A 25,988-nucleotide genomic window follows, 5' to 3' on the forward strand; every position below is an offset into this window, starting at 1 on the left:
CTACACCATCTCCGCTAGAGGGCGCTCGCGTACATAACGAGGCTGAGTGTGCGAGCGAGAAAGAGAATGAGTAGCGGGTCTCTTGCTGAAGGAGGCGAAGGAAGCAACTGAAAATTAATTTCTTCATTCTGGCTATAATTATGATCCTATCTGATTCAGATTCGGCAATCTGGTAGATATGGGCATTCTCTACGATACTCCGTTTTCAGTTTAATCGTATCTTTAAAATTGTGTCTGCAACAGATTTTCGTCCGTTTTGGCGTCGGAAGAGGACGAAATTTTGAAATACACTTGTAGCAGTGTGATATCACAGCAGTCTGGATACAAAATTTTTTTGCTCTAGCTCTTATAGTCTCTGAGATCTAGGTGCTCATCAAGACATAGGCGTGGGGCAAGGTGGCAGCTGGACGACCTTGGCTGGAACATAGACGTTTCCCCTGTGACCCGACTCCGGTTGCGAGTTGGAGCGCCCATATAACCATAACGCTGTCGTTTCGCAGTTTAGTACGTGTTTCTGGTCTGCGTAGCGCGGAGGAACGCCACTTCGCTGTCTTTCTTGGATTAGCCAACGTTTCGTCCTTTTTGGTGTCGGAAGGGGGCGAAATTTTGAAATACACTTGTAGCAGTGTGATATCACAGCAGTATGGATACAAAATTTGGTTGCTCTAGCTCTTATAGCCTCTGAGATCTAGGTGCTCATCAAGACAGACAGACGGACGGACAGATATGGCTATATCGACTCGGCTATTGATGCTGATCATGCACCAACGTGGTGCATTCCGTTCCTGCAACACAAGTGAGTGTTGAAAGATCGTTTTCGGCTCTGAAAATGATGCTTACAGATCATTGATGCAACCTCGCTGACGAGTCGTTGTCCAAATTACTTTTTGTAAAATTAAATAATATTTAGTAATTATACGTAACCCAAAATATGGCACCAAAACCGAAAAATGTATTTTTGAAAAGAAAATTTAAGCGTGTGGGGTAGCTTTGTGGTCCCTTTACAAGGATATGAAATAATATTGGTGAAAAGTCAAACGCAGAGACCGTTACTTACTGTTGAGCTTTATTATGAGCGAAACAAATAAAAATCATTCATAATCATTATTTTTAAGTTCAATTTTTGTTGATTAAAAATAATAATTATGTGTAAAGTTTATTAAATTACTCAAAAATAATGATTACACTACTCGACAAAACCGAACTTTTTTTTTCCTCAAGGATCCAAACCGACTTTTTCTGATAGATATGGGGCTTTAAAATTTTTTAAAGAATTATGGTTTTTTTTCTATGGCAGAACTTTTTTTTGAAGAATTTTTGAAGTCTGGTATTTTTTTTTAAGCTTTTTTCAGAGGTAGCGATAGTTTTTTTCACATAACTTTAATATCTTACGTCTGGTTGTACAGAACTTTGCTATTTTGAAAAGGTAATTAAAACAGTTAGAAGCTGTTCTAGAAGCTAGAAGCTAGCTAGAAACGACGCCAAATTAACGCACCTATACACAAAAAATAGATAACACAAGATATAATTTTTTTTCGACTTTTCCTGAGTTTTTAAAGTCAAAATTTCGTAAAAAATACCCCACAAAAATCATCATTTTTGCATTTCAATGCTTTATATTTCCCAGACGGTAAGCTGAAATCACAAAGTGTTTGGCATCAACTTCTAGCTGCGTCAATTATCTTTTCAAAATAATAAAGTTCTTTACAACCAGACGTAAGATACTAGAGTTATGTGAAAAAAACAAGCGTTACCTCTGAAAAAAGCTTTAAAAAAAAATAACAGTGTTCAAAAATTCTTTAAAAAAAAGTTCTGCCATAGAAAAAAAAAAAATATCATCAAACCATTTCTAAGCCCCAAATCTTTAAGAAAAAGTTCGTTTTGTTCCTTGAGGAAAAATCGTGTTGACTAGTGTTATCATTGAAGAAAACCGTATAAAATTCAAATACAATCATTGCCATGTAATTTTTAAAATATCAATTATAATGATTACGGTCCCTGCTTCAAAGTGTAAATAAATAGTATAATAAATAATATGTTGTAGAGTGGGTTGTGTGAGCGAACGAAACGAGTGAGCAGGGGGCCTGTCCGTTATTTTTTAAATATTTACAGAGATGATATTAATTACGATTAAATACGTTAATACGTTACCTTAAACATATATGCAAATCGAACTCTCTCCACACTGTATCTACTGTGTAATGCAATTTCTCTCATTGCACTCCTTGCCAAATTATGTTCATCGGAGTTTTCAGTAATCAAAATTACGCACAGTCGTTTTCTAGGTCGGTTCCATTCAGCCGGGCATACACCTTGAACAAAATTGAATACATATTTAAATATACCTAGTATCTTGTAACATGTCAACATGCTCCTTCGATTTTTCATTTAAAAAAATCTTCCACTTCCACTGGTCTTTCTGCAGATTTAATATATCAAAAAGCATTTTATCTATGCATCCAGAGTGATAGAGATGCCTGAACGACTTAAAAAAAATTCTTGGATCTTACAATTAACACCGATATTACCGCGCGGTTGGAATTGCTTTTAAACGAGCTTGAATTTAAGATGATTTCCAAAAAAACTACATTGTGGAAAAAAAAACGGGAACAAGCTAGCGGAAGTTTTCAAAGGGAAGTTCTAAATACAGAGTGTGTGAGTGCAGTGCTTAAAGGGGATGGGTAAGCACTGAAATTTTAAAATGGTTTTTCTAAATTTAAATCAAACAAAAAACCGAGTTTGGTGGCTTCAAAATGTTATATATTTCAACGACGAAAAAAAAGGGGAGACCAAAAGGGACGTGAGCTCGAATTCAATAATATTTAACGACTTTTCTTCCACGTTACAACATCTTCTTAAGCCTAAATTATCTAGGGACGCGGGGCGAATGCGCCAAGAGCGAGAGATAGATTTCTTGCGCTTCCGCTTCGCCCTAAACTATTTTACACTAGACTTCAAAATTTAACAAAATATAAAAATGATCGTCGTGACGCGACACCAGCCCGTTGAAGGCCTGTGGGGCTTCAACCCATCGGCAGAAGCACCAACTTATGTATTGGCCTCCTGTAGACCGCTCCGCTGCTCGTCCTGAGGTCGATCACCCTGACCTTTCCTTCCTGACCGTCGTTGGTTGCGATGACCCTTCCGAGGAGCCACTGTTGTGGCGGAAGGTTGTTCTCTGCGACGATGATGAGGTCGCCTTTCTCGACGTTGGGCTGCTCCTGGTGCCACTTGCATCGAATTTACTGCCGGGACCATCGCTGCCAGAACATTTGCTTGGCTGACGAGACAAACCGCCATCGCCTTAAGCAACTCAGACCCTCCTGGTCCGGGTTCCGGTTAGTCGCTCATCGCAGTAAGTCGTAAGATCGGAGACAATTTCTAGATGAACCGCCTTGGACGCAAAACAGACAAATAACGCTATGTAGGTCTTATAAGGGGGCCTACCACGAATTTTTAGTGTCGTATAGACTGGGCCACAAAAATCAACGCCACATACTGCGAATGAGCGGAGAGCACGGAGCCGGTCTGCGGGTAGATTTCCCATCATTTGGGTCTGGAGGCGAGGCTTGCATTTAAAGCAGCGAATGCACGACCTGACCATTGCCCTGCAGACCTCCTGAGCGTTTACTATCCAAACACGCTGCCTAAGGATGCTCACAAGTGCTCGTGGGCCGGCATGAAAATTCGTTTGATGCAGATAGCGAACATAGGTCTGCACAAACTGCGAGCGTTTTGTCAACAGCAAAGGAAACTTGGCATGGTATGACATAGGAGCGTTAACTAGTCGCCCCCCAACTCGCAACAACGAAAAGGAGCACCAAGTCCCCATTTCTTCGTTGATGAAGGGATTCAATCGCTGATGACTGGGGCCTAACCTGGTGCCTTTACGAACCCTTTCGATCTCTTCCTGATACTCGTTTTTTTGGATCAGCTCGACAATTTTGTGAAATAGCCTCATCGTACTCTACTGGTGACGGACTGACTTCAAATTTTAGACTTTTGTCTTTACATTTTCGGATGAAGCGGAACACGTAAACGAACACTCTTAGCAGCTTGAGGTGTGTCGAGTATCCCTCGATTATCTCCACTAAATCATTTGATTTAGCGGCCACGGTCAGTCCGACCGCTGTCTTCCTGGTTTCCATCGTCAGGGGGGTCAAACAGCTTTGATGTCACCGATAATATGTTCCGTTTTGTCGCTTGGAGACCCATTACTGAACTGTCAATTTGGAACCGAAAGACGTCTTCGTGCGGTAGCCACGATATTCCTAACGCCTTGGTGGACTCGGAGTCCGAGATCGTTATCGGTTTAACTGTGACCTCAGGTGAGTTCGAGAACCACTTGGTTAGCTCAAACCCTGAGGTTTGAAGAACCTTATCCACGTCAGACTTAATTGTCTTTTACTCCTCCACGCAACCAGCACCAGTCAATATATCATCGACATAAAAGTCGGAATTTAGCAGCCTTTGGGAATGAGAGCTTTGCAGACTCACTCAACCTTTTCAAACACCGAATAGCCAAAAATGGGGCAGGTCCAGTCCCATATGTTAAATTGTTGAGCTGGTTTATTCCCAAGGACTCAGGTGGGTCTTTTCTCCACACTATCATCTATCATCGACAAAAACCGCCGTTTAGCAATCTCGAAGGAATTGCCCAAACAGTTTGGATCTGATTTAAACGGCAGCCTTACTTCAAACCGAACTGAAGGCAAGACTTGAGTAGTCTTTCTATAATGCTCCTCACATAACTTGTGTTCAGGAGATAAAGAATAATTAGAAGAGGGAAATTCTTCTAGTGACCAAAACTTTTGTAGTGTGTTGTCGATAGACACAACTGACTCTTCTCGAGAACTGAGACAGTTCCTCGCTTCCTGGGTGACACTCACCTTTGGACTGTATCTTCCAGACACAATCCAACCGAGAAGCGTTTTCTGCAGAGTTGGATAGTCAGGACCTTGTCTAATTTGACCAACAGATAAGAGTTCAAAAAATGACTCTGCACCTATCAACATATCTATTCTTTGTGGCTTGTAGACATATGGGTCGGCAAGAGGTAGGTTCTTCGGGATTTTCCAGTCACTCACATCAAGTGCGTGATCAGGGTGGTATCCCGAGATTGAGTTCAGAATCCAGAAATCGACAGAGAACTCATTACCATTGACCATTCACCACCGTGTGTATCTTTTTCTTGACTTATGAATTAGATTCGCCAATTCCAAGCAAGTTGATGCACGACTCCTCCCTACGGATCTGTAAGCGCTGTTCCAGGTATCAGTTATGAAGTTAGTTTGTGACCCAGAGTCAAACAGTGCTCGGGCCAAAACGTACTCTCCATTTTTGGTTCGGACGATTACGATCGACGTTGCCAGAATTACTCTATCCAAAGCTGTCGCATGGAGTGCATGCGAAGTGGAAGGGTTATTCTGACTAGGAGGGGGAGAAGAATTCTCTGGGGCATTGCAGTAACTACAATGTTGGTTTATAGCATGCGCAGTAGGCACAGCTTTCTCGGCCGAAAGATGCTGATACCTGCGGTTAAGCATTTTTTCGATGTCAGCCCAAAGCGGCAGCCTCTCATAATCGAGCTGTTCTTCCCATTTCTGTTTGGTCACAGGATCGACTCTGTTCAAGACGAGATGAATAAGCATTGCATTTGAGATCTTTTGGTCATCGCCTATCGACAACAAGGAACCATATATCGATGAGGTGGTATCGATTAGGTTCCTTAAGGACGATGCAGATTGCTGGGTCATTTTGGGAAGACTAAATAGGGCAGCAATTTGGTTCATAAAGATCAGACATTCGTTATTATAGACCCATTTTAAGCTGGCCATGGCTTTCTCATAATTACTCTCGGTTACTTGGAACGCACTTACCGTTCCCAACGCTTCACCAGAGAGGCATGAAAGCAAATGGTTAAGCTTTTCGATAAGTGGAATGCTTTCGTCATTATGAACAAGAGTCTCAGATAAACTAATGAAGCTTTTGAATTCCGAATATTTGCCACTGAACTTTGGCAGAGCTAACTTCGGAAGCTGATACTGAAGGCATTGTATCGCTGGCTGTCTTCAAGGCGTCGATAAGCGACTTTATCTTTGCCTTGGTTACAATCGACAGTTCTTCCAATTCGGCTCCAAACTCATCGTCACAATCTATTTCTTCTATTGATTCTTGAACTTGGCTATGGTTGCTTTCAGTACGTCGAGTCTGCACTCGAGCTCTGTCAATTGCTGCGGAATCTCCCCAGCTTCCAGCCGGTCTGCTAATCAGCGAATGCCTTTGACACGGGACCTGAGCTTTTTTTTCAGCTCTTCAAGAATAGGCTTTTGATCTGATTTTGGATTCATCTTGACTCTCGATGCTTAAGGGAATCACTAATCAGGGCTTTTCTCACGATAATATTATTTGCTGAGGCACAAATTGTCGAAACAGGACCCAATTGAGGCCCGACGATTAAAGGGTATCGAGGCACTTGGCAATCTATTGGCGCAGGAGTGCCAACACAAAACACACAAGAACAACAACAAACAGCAACGGTAACAAGCGAAAGCGAAAACGAAAATTCACCGCTGCAGCTGCTATGCTGGTATGTGTGCGCTTGGCCAATGACCGGACTATATATTTGCGCAACGAAAACGAGAAAGAGGGAAGGGGCGACAGTGATTGCAGTTATAAATTATATGTATATATGTTCTGCGTCCAAGATGGTTTGATGTACATATGTGAATATGTGATATATGTAATATATATACAAAATTTACTAAATATATGCAAATCTAGCTCTACTATGTCATACGTATGTGCCAAAAATTGAAAGCGAGGCGCACTTATTTTAGCACAGTAACTGCGAGGCTTTAATGATTTTGTCTTTACTCGAGCTTTCAATTTTTTGCACAAATACCTCTATGTATATAAGATGGGATCCTGGTAAATTTTACTTTCCTTGGCAGGTGACAAACCTATTGCGGAATGGATATCCCTCGGCGGTAGAGACCGCTTTTTTAGCCGACCGGCGCGGTAGTTTTAGGTTTGATGTTTCTGCTGCACACACACGCGACGGGGGCAGGTGTATATAATATACACATAAACTATTAAATATATATTTTATATACATTTAACCACCTGTGTCACTGACACTTTCTGCCTTTATACTATTATATTTTCTATTTTCGCGCCATGTATTTAGTTTTTGCTGGAAATTTTTCGAATTCAAAAAAAATCATTTCTTGGCCAACATTTTTATACCCGTACTCCTCACCGGCGGGTCGGAGCTAACTGACCTTTTAAATTTCCCCCCCCTTAATACTTTTTTTTTTTTAAAAATATTTTTTTTTAAATTTTAAAAAAACATTTGTATTGACAACTTTACTCCTCGTTTGAAAAAAAAGAATTTAGCATTGACACAGTCAACACTGGAATTAGGCTGTGGCCCAAAATTTAGCTTATAGTTCTGGGTAAAAATTAACAAATGGTTTTTTTTAGGTATATTTTTTTAAAGAATAATTGGTATTTTTTTAGGTTTTTTTTTTGGTTTTTTTTTTTTTTTTTTTTTTTTTTTTTTTTTTTTTTTTTTTTTTTTTTTCAAAAGTCTAAAATGAAACGCCTTTGATCCAGCTTAACGCCTGTATTGCTTTCACATCAAAATTCATAATTTTTTGCGGTTTTTTTTTTTTTTTTTTTTTTAAAATTCGGTTTTTTTTTTTTTAATTTTTTTTTTTTCCCTAACAAAAAAGAAGGGGATATTAGATTTGTAGTAAAAGTGGATGTGTGTAACGCAGAGAAGGAAACGTTTCCGACCCCATAAAGTATATATATTCTTGATCAGCATCAATAGCCGAGTCGATAGAGCCATGTCTGTCTGTCCGTCTTGTTTGACGCCTGGATCTCAAAGACTATAAAAGCTAGGGCAACCAAATTTGGTTTCCAGACTCATGTGATATCACACTGCTACAAGTGTATTTCAAAATTTCGCCCCGCCCCCTTCCGCCCCCACAAAGGACGAAAATCTGTGGCAGCCACAATTTTAAAGATACGATAAAACTAAAAACGCAGTATAGTAGAGAATGCCCATATCTACCAGACTGCCGAATCTGAATCAGATCGGATCATAATTATAGCCAGAATGACGAAATTAATTTTCAGTTGCTTCCCCTGCTTCGACAACGCAACTCATTTCGCACACTCTGCCGCGTTCAGTGCGCGAGCAACCCCTAGCGGAGGAGATGTAGAATCTAAATGGAACACGTACAATCTACATGTTAGATGTAGAATAGACATTGTATATGTAGATGTAGATAGCAGATGTAGCAAAAAAATGTAAAATGTAAAATTTATTTTTTTTTCCAAAATTTTACAAAATCATAAGCTGTATATACTGACTGAGTACGGGTATAAGTAGAGTCGTGTCCCCAGAAACGACTCACACGTTCCTTCTCGTTGGTTTTAGATAGACGCATTAATTGGGCGTCGTTTAAGCTATTGCTCATCAAAATCTATGGATAAACGGTCAATTTGGAGCCGTTTGACCAAAACAACTCAAAAATGATTTTACCTGAAATTAATGCTTTTTTTCACATAACTTAAGTATCTTACATCTGGTTGCATAGAACTTTGCAGTTCTTTTCCCGAGTTTTTAAAGTCAAAATGTTGGGAAAAATACCGCAAAAAAAAGATGAAATTTGAATTTGAAAGCTGAATATCTTCCAGGCGTTAAGCTTCAGATACAAAGTTTCCGGGTACGATTTATAGTTGCATTGGACAGCTTTTCAGAACTGCAAAGTTCTATGCAACCAGATGTAAGATACTTAAGTTATGTGAAAACGAGAAGGAACGTGTGAGTCGCTTCTGGGGACGCGACTCTACTTATACCCGTACTCAGATCAGTATTACATTTTTGAGCTTATGATTTTTAAGAATTTTAGGAAAAAAAAAAATTTTACATTTTATTCCCGGTCCCCGCCGGCGAATGAAGAAGATGCGTTGTCGTGGGCGGGAAGGGGGAGGGGAAGCAACTGAAAATTAATTTCTTCATTCTGGCTATAATTATGATCCGATCTGATTCAGATTCGGCAATCTGGTAGATATGGGCATTTTCTACGATACTGCGTTTTTAGTTTTATCGTATCTTTAAAACTGTGCCTGCCACAGATTTTCGTCCTTTGTGTGGGCGGAAGGGGGCGGGGCGAAATTTTGAAATACACTTGTAGCAGTGTGATATCACATGAGTCTGGAAACCAAATTTGGTTTCGCTAGCTCTTATAGTCTCTGAGATCCAGGCGCTCATCAAGACGGACAGACGGACAGACGGACGGACGGACGGACAGACGGACATGGCTATATAGACTCGGCTATTGATGCTGATCAAGAATATATATACTTTATGGGGTCGGAAACGTTTCCTTCTCTGCGTTGCACACATCCACTTTTACAACAAATCTAATATACCCCTTAACTCTTTTTTGAGTACGGGTATAAAAAGCATTAATTTCAGGTAAAATTATTTTTCAGTTGTTTTGGTCCAAATTGACCGTTTATCCATAGATTCCGATGCGCAATACCTTAAAGGACGCCCAATTAATGCGTCTATCTAAAACCAAAAATGTTGGCCAAGAATGATTTTTTTTCGACTTTTCCCGAGTTTTTAAAATGAAAATTTCGAGAAAAAAAACCGCAAAAAATGATGAAATTTGAATTTGAAAGCTTAATGTCTTCCAGGCGTTAAGCTGAAGATTTATAGCTGCGTTTGTCAGCTTTTCAGAACTGCAAAGTTCTATGCAACAAGATATAATATACTAAAGTTATGTGAAAAATAGAAGCACTACCTCTGAAAAAATCAAGAAAAAAAATATCAGATTTTAAAAATTCTTTAAAAAAAATGACACCATAAAAAAAATAATAAAGTACTACAAAAATTTTTAAATCCCGAAATCTATCAGAAAAAGTCATTTTCGTTCACAGCCTAAATCAAAAGTTAAATTTTGTCGAGTAGTGTTATTCCTGAAGTGAATGGGGAACAATTTTTCGCAAAACATAAAAAAAGATGCAAATTATCCTTTTTTGTTGTGCAACAATATATGCCGCCACCGATACAATCACTTGATCATCAGAGTTCATTCTTTTTCCTTTTTTAATTTCCGTTGAATTTCACAATTGGCTCTGTTTACAAAACACAGATGATTCATCAACCCTGTGTTAACTATGTTCCACACGCTCACTACGTAAAAAAACAACAACAAAACATCTGACATGTCAGAATTCTCCCAGGCACAAAACTCGCTTTTTGGAATTTCCTCTGGAATCCTCTCATTTATGAATACTCTGCAAAACTCATGCAATTGTACACGCTATGGGCTGACAGCCTTCCGACTATTCTGTACTCAGAAAAAGAGCCCAAATTATACGGCTATACAAAACTTAGCTTTAAAAACGCCTCGTTGTTTTCGGGTAAATCTTTCTCCCAAAATGTAAAAACCGCTTCTCAACAAACATAGTATATATATTTGTATTTAAAACATTGATTGGATATAGTAGAAGCAGTCACAGATGACCACGTTTCAGTGTTTTCAAAACAGATATCCATTCCAAAAAATTCTCCTTTTCAATGTTGGCCTCATTATCATCATTCATGTCCAGCAACATGATTAGATTGTGCAAGAATATATTTTGGTACAGGATCACATTCACAACCATTATAATATTATTAATAAAATTCATTTAAATTGTAAAAGTAAACATATTTTCCGCCACACCAAATTGTGTGCATCAGCTGTTTTTTATGGATGGTGGATGGTGCCAGTGTGAATCGGTGAATCACATCTTTAAAAAATTCCCACCATTCCCCCAGGGTGGGTTCAATGTGTCGAGGGTATTAATGTCTAAAAGAAAAATATTTCTTTTCATAGAACTGGGTCTTCAGGTTGGAAATTCCTTAATCAAATAAAAAATCATTATAAAAATCCTTGTTCACACGATGCTTATAGTGAAAGAATTTTTTTTATTTGTAAAAACAAAAAACCAAATTGGAGTCAGAAGTGAACAACGGGTCTGATATCATTCTAAGCATCGTGCGCTTTACTCTTACTTCTTGTATTTGCCTTCTTCTAAGGTGATATCTGGCTAGTAAACTGGCAATTGGGATTTCTCTTTAATATCTGTTCAACTTATAATGCAAACACTTTACGTTTGCTAGTTACAGAAAATCGCAAAAAAAAGTTTGTCAAGGCTGTCATTAAACACTATAATTGAGCAGGCAACCAAAAAATTTGTTGTTTTGAAATTGCTCACAAATTATGATCAAAGAGTAACCAAATGCAAAAGATATTTTAGGTAACTTTATACAAAATTGTCTTTCTCAGATCCCTAATGAAAAATAATAAATTTTATGTATTTAACAATTAAGTTGACATTCGTTTTTGTAGCTGAAACAATACAACCCTTAAAGAGTTTTACCGTTATTTTCCCATTTTAAGCAGAGAAGTCTAAAAAAACCTTCTCCTGTAAAATTTGGTTTTTTGGCGTACGATACTTTCGCGAAAATGCGTCGATTTGGTCGGAAACGTTTCCTTCTGTGCGTTGCACACATCCACTTTTACCACAAATCTAATATACCCCTTAACTCTTTTTTGAGTACGGGTATAAATCCACGCACAAAACGTGAGAATACGAGGCACACACACATCTACGTAACCTGGAACCTCAAGCAAAACCGGTTTTACACACACTCATATTTTTTCGTGTATGTGTATATCAGAGGCCGGCAGCGTCGTATGCACTGTGCATAGGAAAAAATTTCGGGCAGCGCAGTCGGCATACGTACAGCATAAAGACTTCGTGTGGTTTCGTTATTCTGCCTGATGACGTAGCGGCAGAGAAAATTCTGCTCTGCTGACGTCGCGACAGAGACACATGCTTCGGGCTATGCACAAATGGCTTCATATTCTGCTCGCTTGCCTCAGCGCCAGAGAAGCATTCGTGTGCCCTATGCACAATTCTTCGACTTTCGCAGCGGCAGAGAAATAAGTAACGTATTTGACTTCGTGTCTGTTGTTTTCGCACACAAACGCACCAAAAAAATGTGTGAGTCTGTGTGCCGACCCCTGGTGTATACACATACATTAGCAATGCTCGGCGTGTTCCAGTTCGAAGAAAATTCTGACCACCTACTTTTTCTGAAAATTATATTTTTGTTTTATTGCTGAATTCGAACAATATTTTGCATTTAATGGTTTAAATTTAAGGAAAAATAGACTTAAGTTATCATCATATAAATTGCCAGCCGTTGCAAAATAAATATGTAATTAATTGTGTGTTAAAGCATAGTATCCAGCACCGCGGAATCTAAATATTATTGTCAAACTTTAAGCATAGTATCCAGCACCGCGGAATCGAAAACTTCCTGTCAAACTCCATATAAAAAAAAACTGTGACAGGAATTTTTAGTTCACGTTTTCCTGGAGTGTGTATCCAGCAACACTAGCGGAATCCATAGATTTATATCGATAGTTGCCAATCGGGACCGTGTGTGGACTGCGAGAACAGCTAATGCACAGCTCAGGAATATATACTTTACAATTCTTCCTGAAGTGAATGGTGCAAGATGTATGCAAAAACTGTCCGCAAACCAAAAAGAGAGATGAAAATTATTCTTTTTTGTTGTGCAACAATATATGCGACACCAACGCAATCACTTCATCATCAGAGTGCATATTTTTCCTTTTTTAATTTCAGTTGAATTTCACAATTGGCTCTGTTTACAAAACAGAGCTGATTCATCAACCCTTTTTTAGCTATGTTCCACACCCTCACGGAATAACTAGCAAATTCATGGCAGGAATATCCGTGGTGCTGGAGACAGCCCTTTATATAAAAAAACTGTGGCAGGAATTTTTTTTTTAACATTTTCTAGGCTTGAGTATGCAGCAAAATGAGCGGAATCCACAGATTTATATCGATTAATTAATGCGTCTATCTAAAACTAAAAATGCATGCCAAGAATTATTTTTCTTTCGACTTTTCTCGAGTTTTTTAAGTCAAAATTTCGAAAAAAAAAAATACCGCTAAAAATTATGAAATTTGAATTTGAAAGCTGAATATCTTTCAGGCGTTAAGCTGCAGATACAAAAGGTCTGGGTAAGATTTATAGTTGCATTGGACAGCTTTTCAGAACTGCAAAGTTCTATGCAACAAGATATAAGATACTAAAGTTATGTGAAAAATAGAAGCACTACCTCTGAAAATAAACAAGAAAAAAATTACAGATTTTAAAAATTCTTTAAAAAAAATGACACCATAAAAAAAATAATAAAGTACTACAAAAATTTTTAAATCTCGAAATTATCATAAAAAGTCATTTTGGTTCACAGCCTAAATCAAAAGTTCAATTTTGTCGAGTAGTGTATTTAGCGGAAAACGAGAAGGAACATGTGAGTCGCTTTTGGGGACGCGACTCTACTTTTATAACCGTACTAAGTCAGTATATACATTTTTGAGCTTATGATTTATGTAGAATTTTACAAACTTTTACATATAAAATTTTGTTGCTACATCTGTTATCTACATCTAAATCTACAATGTATGTTCTACACCTAACATGTAGATTATACATGTACCATTTAGATTATACATTTTCTCCGCCAGCGGGCGATCTCGTACATAACGAGGCAGAGTGTGCGAGCGAATGAGTAGCGGAGGTGGGGAAGCAACTGAAAATTAATTTCTTCTTCTGGCTATAATAATGAGCTAAAGCAAGAATCAGAATCAGATCGGAGATTCAGATTCGGCAATCTGGTAGATATGGTCATTCTCTACGATACTGTGCCTGTGCCTGCAACAGACATTCGTTCTTTGTGGGGGCGGAGCGAAATTTTGAAATACACTTGTAGCAGTGTATCACATGAGTGTGGAAACAAAATTTGGTTGCTTTAGCTCTAAGCCTAGCTCTCTGAGATCTAGGCGTTCATCAAGACGGACAGACGGACATGGCAATATCGAGTCGGCTATTGATGCTGATCAAGAATGGTAGGGAAGGATTACCTACAGTTGCCGTGCTTCCTCGTCCGGCTTCTGTAAGTTGAGGTTGGGATTTGGGTGAGGTTAGTTTGTTATTTCTTTGTTGATCATTGCTGTTTTCTCCTCGTAGTCGTGGGGGAGTGGGGTGTCGCAGCAATAATCCGTTTTTATTTTCTTCCGCGAACACGTCTTGCACTTTTTTCGATCTCCACTTAACTCCTGAGCCGCACTTTTCGACGCGTGATCGAACCCTTCTTTTCAGGCAGCACCTTGACAGAGGTGATCGGGCCGTTTCCGGATCGTCCATCGGAATCGCGCAGTCTCCCTCTTTTTCATGTGTGGGGGTGGGTCCACCCTCTGCCGAGATTAGCTGCCTCGTCGTCGTTCCTCTTCCTGCGATCGGCTGCTGCCTTGTTGATCTTGGTTTGGTTCTGTGGTCGCTTCGGTCGCTCTCTGCTGTCGCTTTGACCGCTCTCTGCTGTTGCTAGTGACGTCACTCTCTCCCGTGGTTCAGTTTTTGTTCTCTGTTGTCGCTGGTGACGTCACGTAGCGGCAGAGAAAATTCTGCTCTGCTGACGTCGCGGCAGAGACACATGCTTCGGGCTATGCACAAACGGCTTCATATTCTGCTCGCTTGCCTCAGCGCCAGAGAAGCATTCGTGTGCCCTATGCACAATTTTTCGACTTTCGCAGCGGCAGAGAAATAAGTAACGTATTTGACTTCGTGTCTGTTGTTTTCGCACACAATCGCACCAAAAAAATGTGTGAGTCTGTGTGCCGACCCCTGGTGTATATACATACATTAGCAATGCTCGGCGTGTTCCAGTTCGAAGAAAATTCTGACCACCTACTTTTTCTGAAAATTATATTTTTGTTTTATTGCTGAATTCGAACAATATTTTGCATTTAATGGTTTAAATTTAAGGAAAAATAGACTTAAGTTGACATCATATAAATTGCCAGCCGTTGCAAAATAAATATGTAATTAATTGTGTGTTAAAGCATAGTATCCAGCACCGCGGAATCTAAATATTATTGTCAAACTTTAAGCATAGTATCCAGCACCGCGGAATCGAAAAATTCCTGTCAAACTCCATATAAAAAAAACTGTGACAGGCATTTTTAGTTCACGTTTTCCTGGAGTGTGTATCCAGCAACACTAGCGGAATCCACAGATTTATATCGATAGTTGCCAATCGGGACCGTGTGTGGACTGCGAGAACAGCTAATGCACAGCTCAGGAATATATACTTTACAATTCTTCCTGAAGTGAATGGTGCAAGATGTATGCAGAAACTTTCCGCAAACCAAAACGAGAAGGAACGTGCGAGTCGCTTCTGGGGACGCGACTCTACTTATACCCGTACTCAGTCAGTATATACATTTTTGATCTTATGATTTTTTAGAATTTTAGAAAAAAATAAAATTTTACATTTTACATTTTTTTGCTACATCTGATATCTACATCTACATCTACAATGTATATTCTACATCTAACATGTAGATTGTACAATGTACATGTTCCATTTAGATTCTACATCTCCTCCGCTAGGGGTTGCTCGCGCACTGAACGCGGCAGAGTGTGCGAGCGAGAAGGAAAATGAGTTGCGTTGTCGTTTGCTGGAGGAGGGACAGGGGAAGCAACTGAAAATTAATTTCTTCATTCTGGCTATAATTATGATCCGATATGATTTAGATTCGGCAATCTGGTAGATTTGGGCATTCTCTACGATACTGCGTTTTTAGTTTTATCGTATCTTTAAAATTGTGCCTGCCACAGATTTTCGTCCTTTGTGGGGGCGGAAGGGGGCGGGGCGAAATTTTGAAATACACTTGTAGCAGTGTGATATCACATGAGTGTGGAAACCAAATTTGTTTGCCCTAGCTCTTATAGTCTCTGAGATCTAGGCGCTCAACAAGACGGACAGACAGACAGACAGACAGACAGACGGACAGACAGACATGGCTCTATCGACTCGGCTATTGATGCTGATCAAGAATATATATACTTTATGGGGTCGGAAACGTTTCCTTCTCTGCGTTACACACATCCACTTTTACCACAAATCTAATATACCCCTTAACTCTTTTTTGAGTACGGGTATAAAGAGAGATGAAAATTATTCTTTTTTGTTGTGCAACAATATATGCCGACACCAACGCAATCACTTCATCATCAGAGTGCATATTTTGTCCTTTTTTAATTTAAGGAGTTTCACATTTGGCTTTTTTTGCAACACAGAGCTGATTCATCAACCCTTTTTATTACCCATACTAACAAAAAGATTGTACATGTTCATCATATTACATCTGCTAGGGTTGCTAGCGCACTGAAGGAGGCAGCGTGTCCGAGCGAGAAGGAAAATGAGTTGTGTTGATCGGCGGGATGGGGAGGGGAAGCAACTGAAAATTAATTTCTGTCATTCTGGCTATAATTATGATCCGATCTTATTCAGATTCGGCAGTCTGGTAGATATGGTCATTCTCACCAAATTTGGTTTCTAGTTTTATCGTTTCTTTAAAATTGTGCCTGCCAAAGATTTTCGTCCTTTGCCTGGCGGAAGGAGGGGGCGAAAATTTGTGGCACCACATTTACAGTGTGATATCACATGAGTCTGGAAACCAAATTTGGTTGCACCAGCTCTTATAGTCTCTGAGACTGCCGCTCAACAAGACGGACAGACAGACAGACAGACAGACGGACAGACGGACAGACAGCATGGCTTATCGACTCCGGCTATTGACGCTGATAGATATATATACTTTTGGGGTCGGACACGTTTCCTTCTGTGCGTTACACACATCCACTTTACCACAAATCTAGATTGTACCCCTTACATCTTTTAGAGTAGAATAGACATTGTATATGAACATTAGATCTTAGATGTAGCAAAAAAAATGTAAAATGTAAAATTTTTTTTTTCTAAAGTTCTAAAAATTATTGCTCAAAAATTTTATAATTTCAGTTGGGACAATTGGTCGTGTCCAGAAACAGACTGATTCGTCAACCCTTTTTTAGCTATGTTCCACACCCTCACGGAATAACTAGCAAATTCATGGCAGGAATATCCGTGGTGCTGGAGACAGACCTTTATATAAAAAAACTGTGGCAGGAATTTTTTTTTTACATTTTCTAGGCTTGAGTATGCAGCAAAATGAGCGGAATCCACAGATTTATATCGATTAATTAATGCGTCTATCTAAAACTAAAAATGCATGCCAAGAATTATTTTTCTTTCGACTTTTCTCAAGTTTTTTAAGTCAAAATTTCGAAAAAAAACGAGAAGGAACGTGTGAGTCGCTTCTGGGGACGCGACTCTACTTATACCCGTACTCAGTCAGTATATACATTTTTGAGCTTATGATTTTTAAGAATTTTAGAAAAAAAAAAAATTTTACATTTTACATTTTTTTGCTACATATGATATCTACATCTACATATACAATGTATATTTTACATCTAACATGTATATTTTACATGTTCCAATTAGATTCTACATCTCCTCCGGGGGGTTGCTCGCGCACTGAACGCGGCAGAATGTGCGAGCGAGAAGGAAAATGAGATGCGTTGTCGTGGGCGGGAGGGGGAGGGGAAGCAACTGAAAATTAATTTCTTCATTCTGGCTATAATTATGATCCGATCTGATTCAGATTCGGCAATCTGGTAGATATGGGCATTTTCTACGATACTGCGTTTTTAGTTTTATCGTATCTTTAAAACTGTGCCTGCCACAGATTTTCGTCCTTTGTGTGGGCGGAAGGGGGCGGGGCGAAATTTTGAAATACACTTGTAGCAGTGTGATATCACATGAGTCTGGAAACCAAATTTGGTTTCTCTAGCTCTTATAGTCTCTGAGATCCAGGCGCTCATCAAGACGGACGGACGGACAGACGGACAGACGGACGGACAGACGGACATGGCTATATAGACTCGGCTATTGATGCTGATCAAGAATATATATACTTTATGGGGTCGGAAACGTTTCCTTCTCTGCGTTGCACACATCCACTTTTACCACAAATCTAATATACCCCTTAACTCTTTTTTGAGTACGGGTATAAAAAATACCGCAACAAATTATGAAATTTGAATTTGAAAGCTGAATATCTTTCAGGCGTTAAGCTGCAGATACAAAAGGTCTGGGTAAGATTTATAGTTGCATTGGACAGCTTTTCAGAACTGCAAAGTTCTATGCAACCAGATGTAAGATACTTAAGTTATGTGAAAAAAAGCATTAATTTCAGGTAAAATTATTTTTGAGTTGTTTTGGTCCAAATTGACCGTTTATCCATAGATTCCGATAAGCAATAGCTTAAACGACGCCCAATTAAAGCGTCTATCTAAAACCAAAAATGTTGGCCAAGAATTATATTTCGAAAAATAATACCGCAAAAAATGATGAAATTTGAAATTGAAAGCTTAATATCTTCCAGGCGATAAGCTGCAAATTCAAAAAGTCTAGGTCGGATTTATAGCTGCGTTTCTCAGCTTTTCAGAACTGCAAAGTTCTATGCAACAAGATATAAGATACTAAAGTTATGTGAAAAATAGAAGCACTACCTCTGAAAATAAACAAGACAAAAATTACAGATTTTAAAAATTCTTTAAAAAAATGACACCATAAAATAAATAATAAAGTACTACAAAAATTTTTAAATCTCGAAATTATCAGAAAAAGTCATTTTGGTTCACAGCCTAAATCAAAAGTTCAATTTTGTCGAGTAGTGTATTTAGCGGAAAACGAGAAGGAACATGTGAGTCGCTTTTGGGGACGCGACTCTACTTTTATAACCGTACTAAGTGAGTATATACATTTTGGAGCTTATGATTTATGTAGAATTTTACAAACTTTTACATATAAAATTTTGTTGCTACATCTGGTATCTACATCTAAATCTACAATGTATATTCTACACCTAACATGTAGATTATACATGTACCATTTAGATTATACATCTTCTCCGCCAGCGGGCGATCTCGTACATAACGAGGCAGAGTGTGCGAGCGAATGAGTAGCGGAGGTGGGGACTGAAAATTAATTTCTTCTTCTGGCTATAATAATGAGCTAAAGCAAGAATCAGAATCAGATCGGAGATTCAGATTCGGCAATCTGGTAGATATGGTCATTCTCTACGATACTGTGCCTGTGCCTGCAACAGACATTCGTTCTTTGTGGGGGCGGAGCGAAATTTTGAAATACACTTGTAGCAGTGTATCACATGAGTGTGGAAACAAAATTTGGTTGCTTTAGCTCTAGCCCTAGCTCTCTGAGATCTAGGCGTTCATCAAGACGGACAGACGGACATGGCAATATCGAGTCGGCTATTGATGCTGATCAAGAATGGTAGGGAAGGATTACCTACAGTTGCCGTGCTTCCTCGTCCGGCTTCTGTAAGTTGAGGTTGGGATTTGGGTGAGGTTAGTTTGTTATTTCTTTGTTGATCATTGCTGTTTTCTCCTCGTAGTCGTGGGGGAGTGGGGTGTCGCAGCAATAATCCGTTTTTATTTTCTTCCGCGAGCACGTCTTGCACTTTTTTCGATCTCCACTTAACTCCTGAGCCGCACTTTTCGAGGCGTGATCGAACCCTTCTTTTCAGGCAGCACCTTGACAGAGGTGATTGGGCCGTTTCCGGATCGTTCATCGGAATCGCGCAGTCTCTCTCTTTTTCATGTGTGGGGGTGGGTCCACCCTCTGCCGAGATTAGCTGCCTCGTCCTCGTTCCTCTTCCTGCGATCGGCTGCTGCCTTGTTGATCTTGGTTTGGTTCTGTGGTCGCTTCGGTCGCTCTCTGCTGTCGCTTTGACCGCTCTCTGCTGTTGCTTTGACCGCTCCTGCTCTCTGCTGTCGCTTTGACCGCTCTCTGCTGTTGCTAGTGACGTCACTCTCTCCCGTGGTTCAGTTTTTGTTCTCTGTTGTCGCTGGTGACGTCACTCGTCGCTCACTGTATGTGGGGTGGCTGCTGGATATGAAAACTGGCTGCAATTTTGTGATCCCTCCTCGGTCACGGTTTCCCCATACATATGCGCTGGTCTTTCTCCTGTTAGACCTCTGCCTCTATTATTCCCTATTTACAGCACTTATAAGTTTAAACAATATAAAGAATATAGAGAAAAATAGAATATAGACTTACTAACTATGGAAAAAATAATAATAAACTAATAAAAATAAGGGCATTGCCTTACAGAATATATATACTTTATGGAGTAGGAAACGGTTCCTTCTCTGCATTGAACACACCCACTTTTACCACAAATATAATATACCCCTTAAATCATTTTGAGTACGGGTATAAAAACCACTATTGAAAAGCTTTATAAATACTATGGGATCTCTTCTCGGTCGGTTTCAATGGTAAAAAGTGGTTTACTGTATTTCTTTGCACGGGTAAAATGCACAAACGATGCCGCACATCGTGAACGCCCGGTTATGGTCCTTTACCCGAACAAAGGGGGCGATATAGTGTTCGCCGATCGGAGATGGAATATGCAAGATATTCGGGAAGTCATAGGCAACCAAATGGCTAAATGAAATTTTGCATGATCACTTGGGTATGAGAATGCTTTCCGCAAGATGGCTGCCGCGTTTGCCCACAATCGACCACAATGCAAAGGCGCAGTTTCCATTGCAAAGATCCATAAGTTAGCCTGGAGAAATTCTGAAAAATGTATATGGAGCTAATATAAGACTATGTTGAAAAAAAAAAATTATTTATCTAACAACCTGTTTTCGATCCAAAAGGTCAAGGACTTATTGATCCGCCCTTGTATTATAAAACTTGGTCTAATATTTATATATACGTACTCGAAGAGTTAGGTTTGTGGTCGAAGTGGATATGCGGAGCTAAGATATTAAGGGACATATCGGGTGATACGATACGAAACCTCCAGATATAAAGTAAAGAGGAAGGTCGACGGTTGACATAGGGCTTGTCGGGTTTCCCATCCCGATATTTAGTCGTAAAATCTTTAGATAATAACACTACCCGACACGAATTTTCCTGAAGGAGCCAAACCAACTTTTTCTGAAAGATTTGGGGCTTAGAAATTGTTTGATGAAATTTGTTTTCTATGGCAAAACTTTTTTATGAAGAAGTTTTGAAATCTGGTATTTTTTAAAGCTTTTTTTAGCCCCCCCTTTTTTTACATAACTTAAGTATCTTACATTTGGTTGTAATGAGCTTTGCCATTCTGAAAAGCTAGTTGATGCAGATATAAATTTGACTCAAACACTTTGTGATTTCAGTTTATCGTTTGGGAAATATTAAGCTTTCAAATGCAAAAATTATTATTTTTGTGCGATATTTTTTACGAAATTTCGACCTTGAAAACTCAGGAAAAGTCGGTGTTAAGCTATTAAGCGTTTTTAATAGCTATTGTTTTAGGGCCTAATTTTAATAAAAGAGCCGAGAAGGTTTATTATAATATCAATTTATTAATGTTTAGTAGCGGCAGTACGCGTATTGCTAAAGGTATAAAGACCGACGGTTCTGATGATCAATTGGCCGAATTGCCCGTGCCCTAATGCAAGCGAGAGAGGAGCAAAATAAGCGATAGAAGCTCGGGCTGCTGCTGACCCGAGTACGAGCAATAGATAGAGAGAAACAACGCGAGAGAGCAGCATAGATGAAGAGAACGATAGCGAAAGAAAGCTGTAAACGAGATGCATATATGGCCCGCGATTCGTGTGTCACCTATTGACCGAATATATGCGTATGTATATATGCGACGGCAGAAAAGTTCGAGAGATTGCAAAGGCATGCAAGTGCTGGACCAGATCATGACCATTGCGAAGGCATGTTAGGGCAGACGGACCGAATTGCCCGTGCCCTACGCGATGCTACGAAATAGAGAGCGAGGGAGTGTTCGAGAGAACGAGAGAGCTGATAGATCGAGAGAGTGATATAGCGAGATAGTAAAGTAAAGGAGAAAGGTACGAGTCGAAGAGACGAAAGAACGGTTGCATAGGCTATTAGATTGAGTAATTATAAGCGGATACAATATTTATATGCAGTGGGCAATGCAAATAGCAAACAAAGGTGAAATTACGTTATTTTGCGCCACTGGCTAATATTCGAGGAATTTTTTGGGGAATTTGAAGCTGGGAAGCCATACAGTCGGGTTGTCTATTTTTTGAGTATGTGTGTATTAATTCGGCGTTGTTAAATTACACTAGTCAACACGATTTTTCCTCAAGGAACAAAACGAACTTTTTCTTAAGGATTTGGGGCTTAGAAATGGTTTGATAATATTTTTTTTTTCTATGGCAGAACTTTTTTTTGAAGAATTTTTGAAAACTAGTATTTTTTTTAAAGCTTTTTTCAGAGGTAGCGCTTGTTTTTTTTACATAGCTCTAGTATCTTACGTCTGGTTGTAAAGAACTTTGCTATTTTGAAAAGATAATTAAAACAGCTAGAAGTTAAGCCCAAATACTTTGTGATTACAGCCTACCGTCTGGGAAATATAAAGCATTGAAATGCAAAAATGATGATTTTTGTACGGTATTTTTTACGAAATTTTGACTTTAAAAACTCAGGAAAAGTCGAAAAAAAATTATATCCTGTGTCCTCTATTTTTTTTGTGTATAGGTGCATTAATTTGGCGTCGTTCCAGGTATCGCTCATTAAAATCTATGGAGAGACTTTGGAGCTAAAATTCGTTAACTAAACCTAAAATATGGAAAAAATGAACAAAAAATACCTTTTCGATGGTTGCGAGCTCAACTGCCCAGTATCGTAGAGAATGACCATATCTACCAGATTGCCGAATCTGAATCTCCGATCTGATTCTGATTCTTGCTTTAGCTCATTATTATAGCCAGAAGAAGAAATTAATTTTCAGTTGCTTCCCCACCTCCGCTACTCATTCGCTCGCACACTCTGCCTCGTTATGTACGAGATCGCCCGCTGGCGGAGAAAATGTATAATCTAAATGGTACATGTATAATCTACATGTTAGGTGTAGAATATACATTGTAGATTTAGATGTAGATAACAGATGTAGCAACAAAATTTTATATGTAAAAGTTTGTAAAATTCTACATAAATCATAAGCTCAAAAATGGCAGTTGGGCCCGCAACCATCGAAAGGGTATTTTTTGTTCATTTTTTAGGTTTGGTTAACGAATTTTAGCTCCAAAGTCTCTCCATAGATTTTAATGAGCGATACCTTAAACGACGCCAAATTAATGCACCTATACACGAAAAAATAGAGGACACAAGATATAATTTTTTTTCGACTTTTCCTGAGTTTTTAAAGTCAAAATTTCGTAAAAAATACCGCACAAAAATCATCATTTTTGCATTTCAATGCTTTATATTTCCCAGACGGTAAGCTGAAATCAAAAGTGTTTGGGCTTAACTTCTAGCTGTTTTAATTATCTTTTCAAAATAGCAAAGTTCTTTACAGCCAGACGTAAGATACTAGAGCTATGTGAAAAAAGCAAGCGCTACCTCTGAAAAAAGCTTAAACAAAAAATACCAGACTTTAAAAACTCTTCAAAAAAAAGTTCTGCCATAGAAAAAAAACCATAATTCTTTAAAAAATTGTAAATCCCCATATCTATCAGAAAAAGTCGGTTTGGATCCTTGAGGAAAAAAAAAGTTCGATTTTGTCGAGTAGTGTTATTGTTCATTAAAATCAATGGAGAGACGGTGAAAAAGCATTAATTTCAGGTAAAATTATTTTTGAGTTGTTTTGGTCCAAATTGACCGTTTATCCATAGATTCCGATGGGCAATAGCTTAAACGACGCCCAATTAAAGCGTCTATCTAAAACCAAAAATGTTGGCCAAGAATTATTTTTTTTTCGACTTTTCCCGAGTTTTAAAGTAAAAATTTCGAAAAATAATACCGCAAAAAATGATGAAATTTGAAATTGAAAGCTTAATATCTTCCAGGCGATAAGCTGCAAATTCAAAAAGTCTAGTTCGGATTTATAGCTGCGTTTCTCAGCTTTTCAGAACTGCAAAGTTCTATGCAACAAGATATAAGATACTAAAGTTATGTGAAAAATAGAAGCACTACCTCTGAAAATAAACAAGAAAAAAATTACAGATTTTAAAAATTCTTTAAAAAAAATGACACCATAAAAAAAATAATAAAGTACTACAAAAATTTTTAAATCTCGAAATTATCAGAAAAAGTCATTTTGGTTCACAGCCTAAATCAAAAGTTCAATTTTGTCGAGTAGTGTATTTAGCGGAAAACGAGAAGGAACATGTGAGTCGCTTTTGGGGACGCGACTCTACTTTTATAACCGTACTAAGTCAGTATATACATTTTTGAGCTTATGATTTATGTAGAATTTTACAAACTTTAACATATAAAATTTTTTTGCTACATCTGTTATCTGCATCTAAATCTACAATGTATATTCTACACCTAACATGTAGATTATACATGTACCATTTAGATTATACATCTTCTCCGCCAGCGGGCGATCTCGTACATAACGAGGCAGAGTGTGCGAGCGAATGAGTAGCGGAGGTGGGGAAGCAACTGAAAATTAATTTCTTCTTCTGGCTATAATAATGAGCTAAAGCAAGAATCAGAATCAGATCGGAGATTCAGATTCGGCAATCTGGTAGATATGGTCATTCTCTACGATACTGTGCCTGTGCCTGCAACAGACATTCGTTCTTTGTGGGGGCGGAGCGAAATTTTGAAATACACTTGTAGCAGTGTATCACATGAGTGTGGAAACAAAATTTGGTTGCTTTAGCTCTAGCCCTAGCTCTCTAAGATCTAGGCGTTCATCAAGACGGACAGACGGACATGGCAATATCGAGTCGGCTATTGATGCTGATCAAGAATGGTAGGGAAGGATTACCTACAGTTGCCGTGCTTCCTCGTCCGGCTTCTGTAAGTTGAGGTTGGGATTTGGGTGAGGTTAGTTTGTTATTTCTTTGTTGATCATTGCTGTTTTCTCCTCGTAGTCGTGGGGGAGTGGGGTGTCGCAGCAATAATCCGTTTTTATTTTCTTCCGCGAACAAGTCTTGCACTTTTTTCGATCTCAACTTAACTCCTGAGCCGCACTTTTCGACGCGTGATCGAACCCTTCTTTTCAGGCAGCACCTTGACAGAGGTGATCGGGCCGTTTCCGGATCGTCCATCGGAATCGCGCAGTCTCCCTCTTTTTCATGTGTGGGGGTGGGTCCACCCTCTGCCGAGATTAGCTGCCTCGTCGTCGTTCCTCTTTCTGCGATCGGCTGCTGCCTTGTTGATCTTGGTTTGGTTCTGTGGTCGCTTCGGTCGCTCTCTGCTGTCGCTTTGACCGCTCTCTGCTGTTGCTTTGACCGCTCCTGCTCTCTGCTGTCGCTTTGACCGCTCTCTGCTGTTGCTAGTGACGTCACTCTCTCCCGTGGTTCAGTTTTTGTTCTCTGTTGTCGCTGGTGACGTCACTCGTCGCTCACTGTATGTGGGGTGGCTGCTGGATATGAAAACTAGCTGCAATTTTGTGATCCCTCCTCGGTCACGGTTTCCCCATACATATACGCTGGTCTTTCTCCTGTTAGACCTCTGCCTCTATTATTCCCTATTTACAGCACTTATAAGTTTAAACAATATAAAGAATATAGAGAAAAATAGAATATAGACTTACTAACTATGGAAAAAATAATAATAAACTAATAAAAATAAGGGCATTACCTTACAGAATATATATACTTTATGGAGTAGGAAACGGTTCCTTCTCTGCATTGCACACATCCACTTTTACCACAAATATAATATACCCCTTAAATCATTTTGAGTACGGGTATAAAAACAGATATCCACGCCCTCGAATGCTTCTTTTGGTCAGTACGAAAAATTGCAATTGGGAAACACTTGTTTCCAATAGTTTACCCGAAACAATCTGGTCTCGGCTTCACCTTTCTTGCTCGTCCTTCAGAGGAAATACCGCCCATAAAACGAAAAAAAGAAGAGATATCTTCCTCGTTGCATTGAACAACGGATTCAAGTAATAACTTTTCAGGAGAG

At 39.0% G+C, this 25,988-nt stretch overlaps 1 protein-coding gene across 1 annotated transcript in view; it reads right to left on the reverse strand.

Annotated features, from left to right (window-relative positions):
- Positions 1–25,988, reverse strand: part of LOC111077095 (dnaJ homolog subfamily C member 16) — a gene marked incomplete at its 3' end in the record, with an annotated part of 161,837 nt that overhangs the window by 41,495 nt on the left and 94,354 nt on the right. Inside the window, exon 8 of the mRNA XM_041595787.1 lies at positions 2,152–2,312. Within this exon, the coding sequence (XP_041451721.1) occupies positions 2,152–2,312 (161 nt within the window). The remainder of the gene's footprint in view (positions 1–2,151; positions 2,313–25,988) is intronic.

The sequence above is a fragment of the Drosophila obscura genome, unplaced genomic scaffold, assembly GCF_018151105.1.
Source record: "Drosophila obscura isolate BZ-5 IFL unplaced genomic scaffold, ASM1815110v1 contig_8, whole genome shotgun sequence".
NCBI lineage: Eukaryota > Metazoa > Arthropoda > Insecta > Diptera > Drosophilidae > Drosophila > Drosophila obscura.